This window comes from Heterodontus francisci, chromosome 28, assembly GCF_036365525.1.
Source record: "Heterodontus francisci isolate sHetFra1 chromosome 28, sHetFra1.hap1, whole genome shotgun sequence".
Taxonomy (NCBI): Eukaryota; Metazoa; Chordata; class Chondrichthyes; order Heterodontiformes; family Heterodontidae; genus Heterodontus; species Heterodontus francisci.
In genome coordinates, this window is record NC_090398.1 from 12,358,933 (window position 1) to 12,364,342 (window position 5,410).

Sequence of the window (5,410 nt, forward strand, 5' to 3'; positions counted from 1 at the left end):
CTCCACAGCTTCACAGTGAGTCTGTTAGCTGATTAGTTCATTGATTAGCTTACTTTTAATCTGTTCCCACACCTAGGAAACAGCAGTGTTTATAATTGGTCAGATTTTCAAAAAAATATTTTCTTGGGACTCACTGTAAAGGTAAACGCAACCACAACCACGCCCATCGACACCCCCCACACTCCAATAAAGTGTCCACTTCAGATAATCGTGTTGCTTTCCGGTTGATCATCCTGCTCGCTCAGGTTTTCCCGTCGGATGTGCAGGTACACGTTGATGGGATGGATGCACGTCAGGGTTACCAGCACGATGAATCCGATGTTCAACTGTGTCAAAATTGACAAAATGTAACAGAGTTAGTGTTCAGGCAAAGACAATCTCGAACCGTTTTCGTACAATCATAGAATAGAACAGCAGAGAGGGAGGCCATTCAACCCATCGTGTCTGTGCTGGCTCTTTCATAGAGCCGTCCAGTCAATCCCACTCACCGCCCTCCCCCCCCCACCCCCGCTCTTTCCCCGTATCTGATTTTTTTTTTCTCCTTCAGGTATTTATCTAATTCCCTTTTGAAGGCTGCTATTAAATCTGTATCCACCGCCCTGTCAGGTAGCTCATTGTAAATGCTAACCACTTGTTATCTGAAAAAGCTTTTCCACAGATCGCTGTTTTTTTAACGAATCACATTAAATCTGTATTCTTAGGTTATGAACCATTTCTGCTATTGGAAACAGTTTCTCCTTATTTACTCTATCAAAACCCTTCCTGATTTTGAACGCCTCGATTAAATCTCCCCTTAACCTTCTCTGCTGTAAGGAGAACAATCCCAGCATCTCCAGTCTCTCCACATTAACTGAACTCCCTCATCCCTGGGACCATTCAGGTCAATCTCCTCTGCTCCCTCTCCAAGACCTGGACATCCTTGCTAAAGTGTGGTGCTCAGAATTGAACACAATCCTCCAGCTGGGGTCTAACCAGTGTTTGATAAAGGTTTAGTATAACTTCCCGGCTTTTGTACTCTATGTTCCCCTCGGATCCTAGGTTGTGGGGAGGTCAAATCCTAGCTCAGACACTGATCTTTCACCCCCAAGTGACCTGGGGCGACCTGAGATTTCAACCCCAGCCTGACAGAGGCAGCCAGATCTCTCTCTCCCTATCTAACTTCCATAAAAATGCCTCGCCCAATGCCTCTCAATGGACCATGACACTCTGACACAGATCAGAGGGAGACCCAGAGTTCTGAAATCTGATACTCACATACAGGGGGTTGTCTTGCAAGGGTCCCTGGATCAGAGTGAAGAAAGGGTACTGGAGCAGAGAGACAATTGCTGAGATAGCCTGTCCCAGACCATAGATCTTTCCAAAGTGGCACAAAGGGAACCTGCAGGGAATAGGCAGAAAGAGGAGGAGGTGGTTCAGAGAATTACATAGAGTCCATAGAACAGTAACAGGCCTTTCAGCCCAGTGGGTCCATGCTGGTGTTTATGCTCCACACGAGCCTCCTCCCATCGCCTCTTCATCTCACTCCATCACCATCTCTTTCTATTCCTTTCTGTCTCGTGTTTATCTGGATTTATTAGTGACTCCAAGTTCCGGTCTCACCCACAAACATCATCTCCAAATCTGAATAGACTCCTGGTCTCTCAATCCCAGATCTAACAGTATAACTGGAATCTGAATGGACTCCTGGTCTCTCAATCCCAGATCTAACAGTATAACTGGAATCTGAATGGACTCCTGGTCTCTCAATCCCAGATCTAACAGTATAACTGGAATCTGAATGGACTCCTGGTCTCTCAATCCCAGATCTAACAGTATAACTGGAATCTGAATGGACTCCTGGTCTCTCAATCCCAGATCTAACAGTATAACTGGAATCTGAATGGACTCCTGGTCTCTCAATCCCAGATCTAACAGTATAACTGGAATCTGAATGGAATTCTGGTCTCTCAATCCCAGATCTAACAGTATAACTGGAATCTGAATGGACTCCTGGTCTCTCAATCCCAGATCTAACAGTATAACTGGAATCTGAATGGACTCCTGGTCTCTCAATCCCAGATCTAACAGTATAACTGGAATCTGAATGGACTCCTGGTCTCTAAATCCCAGATCTAACAGTATAACTGGAATCTGAATGGACTCCTGGTCTCTCAATCCCAGATCTAACAGTATAACTGGAATCTGAATGGAATCCTGGTCTCTCAATCCCAGATCTAACAGTATAACTGGAATCTGAATGGACTCCTGGTCTCTAAATCCCAGATCTAACAGTATAACTGGAATCTGAATGGACTCCTGGTCTCTCAATCCCAGATCTAACAGTATAACTGGAATCTGAATGGAATCCTGGTCTCTCAATCCCAGATCTAACAGTATAACTGGAATCTGAATGGACTCCTGGTCTCTCAATCCCAGATCTAACAGTATAACTGGAATCTGAATGGACTCCTGGTCTCTCAATCCCAGATCTAACAGTATAACTGGAATCTGAATGGACTCCTGGTCTCTCAATCCCAGATCTAACAGTATAACTGGAATCTGAATGGACTCCTGGTCTCTCAATCCCAGATCTAACAGTATAACTGGAATCTGAATGGACTCCTGGTCTCTCAATCCCAGATCTAACAGTATAACTGGAATCTGAATGGACTCCTGGTCTCTCAATCCCAGATCTAACAGTATAACTGGAATCTGAATGGACTCCTGGTCTCTCAATCCCAGATCTAAGCATACGAGCTATGGTGCACAAACAGAAAGTCACCTCCTCCGATGTCAGGGTTGACTTACGTGACAGTGATGAACGTGGTGCAACCCCCACTCAGGAATGAGCGACTGATCACCTGCAGCACAAAGGTCAGGTACTGAACTTCCAACACAGGGATAGTGGCGGAGATCGAGAACAGGATGGAGATGGTAATGGTGATGGTCTGAGATAGCACCGCTGACTTCATGTCGGCCAGTCGCTGTGATTCTGACAGGGTATGAGAGAGAGGAGCAAAAATAAACACACGTTCTGGAATTGACAGTCCCCAAAAGCCACCCTGTACCCCAACACATCCTGGAGAGAGAGAGCTTTCCTAAATCCCCCTACAAGCCATTCCAGAGAGAGAGAGAGAGAGGCTTTCTGAAATTACCACAGATCCAATCCCAGAAAGAGAGAAGGGCTCCACTAAATCCCCTCATTCCCCATCCGAGAGACAGAGAGAACTCTCCTAAATCCCCACATACCACATCCCAGAGAGAGAGAGCACCAGAGAGCGCTCCTAAACCGCTCCCCCCCATACTACATCTCAGAGAGCGAGAGCACCAGAGACCTCTCCGAAATCCCCCCCATACCACATCTCAGAGAGAGAGAAAGAGAGAGAGGTCTTCTAAATCCCCACATACCACATCCCAGAGACAAAGAGAGAGAGGTCTTCTAAATCCCCACAGTACACATTCCAGAGAGAAAGAGAGAGAGGTCTTCTAAATCCCCCCATTACACATCCCAGAGAGAAAGAGAGGGAGGTCTTCTAAATCCCCCCATTACACATCCCAGACAGAAAGTGAGAGAGGTCTTCTAAATCCCCCCATTACACATCCCAGAGAGAAAGAGACAGGGGTCTTCTAAATCCCCCCATTACACATCCCAGAGAGAAAGAGAGAGAGGTCTTCTAAATCCCCCCATTACACATCCCAGAGAGAAAGAGAGAGAGGTCTTCTAAATCCCCCCATTACACATCCCAGAGAGAAATAGAGAGAGGTCTTCTAAATCCTCCCATTACACATCCCAGAGAGAAAGAGAGAGAGGTCTTCTAAATCCCCACATTACACATCCCAGAGAGAAAGAGAGAGGGGTCTTCTAAATTCCCCCATTACACATCCCAGAGAGAAAGAGAGAGGGGTCTTCTAAATCCCCCCATTACACATCCCAGAGAGAAAGAGAGAGAGGTCTTCTAAATCCCCCCATTACACATCCCAGAGAGAAAGAGAGAGGGGTCTTCTAAATCCCCCCATTACACATCCCAGAGAGAAAGAGAGAGAGGTCTTCTAAATCCCCCCATTACACATCCCTGAGAGAAAGAGAGAGAGGTCTTCTAAATCCCCACATACCACATCCCAGAGAGAAAGTGAGAGAGATCTTCTAAATCCCCCCATTACACATCCCAGAGAGAAAGAGAGAGGGGTCTTCTAAATCCCCCCATTACACATCCCAGAGAGAAAGAGAGAGAGGTCTTCTAAATCCCCCCATTACACATCCCAGAGAGAAAGAGAGAGAGGTCTTCTAAATCCCCCCATTACACATCCCAGAGAGAAAGAGAGAGGGGTCTTCTAAATCCCCCCATTACACATCCCAGAGAGAAAGAGAGAGGGGTCTTCTAAATCCCCCCATTACACATCCCAGAGAGAAAGAGAGAGGGGTCTTCTAAATGCCCCCATTACACATCCCAGAGAGAAAGAGAGAGAGGTCTTCTAAATGCACCCATTACACATTCCATAGAGAAAGAGAGAGAGGTCTTCTAAATCCCCCCATTACACATCCCAGAGAGAAAGAGAGAGAGGTCTTCTAAATGCACCCATTACACATTCCAGCGAGAGTGACCGAGATCTCGTAAATACCCCCCATACCACATCCCAGAGAGATAGAGAGCGAGAGAGCTCTCATAAATCCCTCCCATACCAAATCCCAGAGAGACAACGCGCCAGAGAGTGACTCCAGCAAAGCCATCACAGAGAGAGACAGAGAGACTCCAACAAATCAATCCATAACCCATCCCAAAGTGACAGAGAGAGGCTCCAGCAAATCAATCCAAAACCCATCACAGAGAGAGAGAGACTCCAGCAAATCAATCCAAAACCCATCACAGAGAGAGAGAGACTAAAGCAAATCAATCCAAAACCCATCACAGAGAGAGAGAGACTCCAGCAAATCAATCCAAAACCCATCACAGAGAGAGAGAGAGAGAGAGAGAGAGGCTCCAGCAAATCAATCCAAAACCCATCACAGAGAGAGAGAGAGAGAGAGAGAGAGAGGCTCCAGCAAATCAATCCAAAACCCATCACAGAGTCAGAGAGAGACAGCGAGAGGCTCCAGCAAATCAATCCAAAACCCATCACAGAGTCAGAGAGAGAGAGAGAGAGAGGCTCCAGCAAATCAATCCAAAACCCATCACAGAGAGAGAGAGAGAGAGAGAGAGGCTCCAGCAAATCAATCCAAAACCCATCACAGAGAGAGAGAGAGAGAGAGGCTCCAGCAAATCAATCCAAAACCCATCACAGAGTCAGAGAGAGACAGCGAGAGGCTCCAGCAAATCAATCCAAAACCCATCACAGACTCAGAGAGAGAGAGAGAGAGAGAGAGAGGCTCCAGCAAATCAATCCAAAACCCATCACAGAGTCAGAGAGAGAGAGGCTCCAGCAAATCAATCCA

The 5,410-nt window shown here is 46.5% G+C and overlaps 1 protein-coding gene across 1 annotated transcript in view; it reads right to left on the reverse strand.

Moving 5' to 3' along the window:
• Window positions 1–200: 200 nt before the first annotated feature.
• LOC137385213 (equilibrative nucleobase transporter 1-like) overlaps window positions 201–5,410 on the reverse strand; it is a 123,164-nt gene continuing 117,954 nt past the window's right edge. The window contains exons 9-11 of the mRNA XM_068060202.1: window positions 2,788–2,971; window positions 1,255–1,378; window positions 201–326 (exon numbers count right to left, since the gene is read on the reverse strand). Of these exons, the coding sequence (XP_067916303.1) occupies window positions 201–326; window positions 1,255–1,378; window positions 2,788–2,971 (434 nt within the window). The remainder of the gene's footprint in view (window positions 327–1,254; window positions 1,379–2,787; window positions 2,972–5,410) is intronic.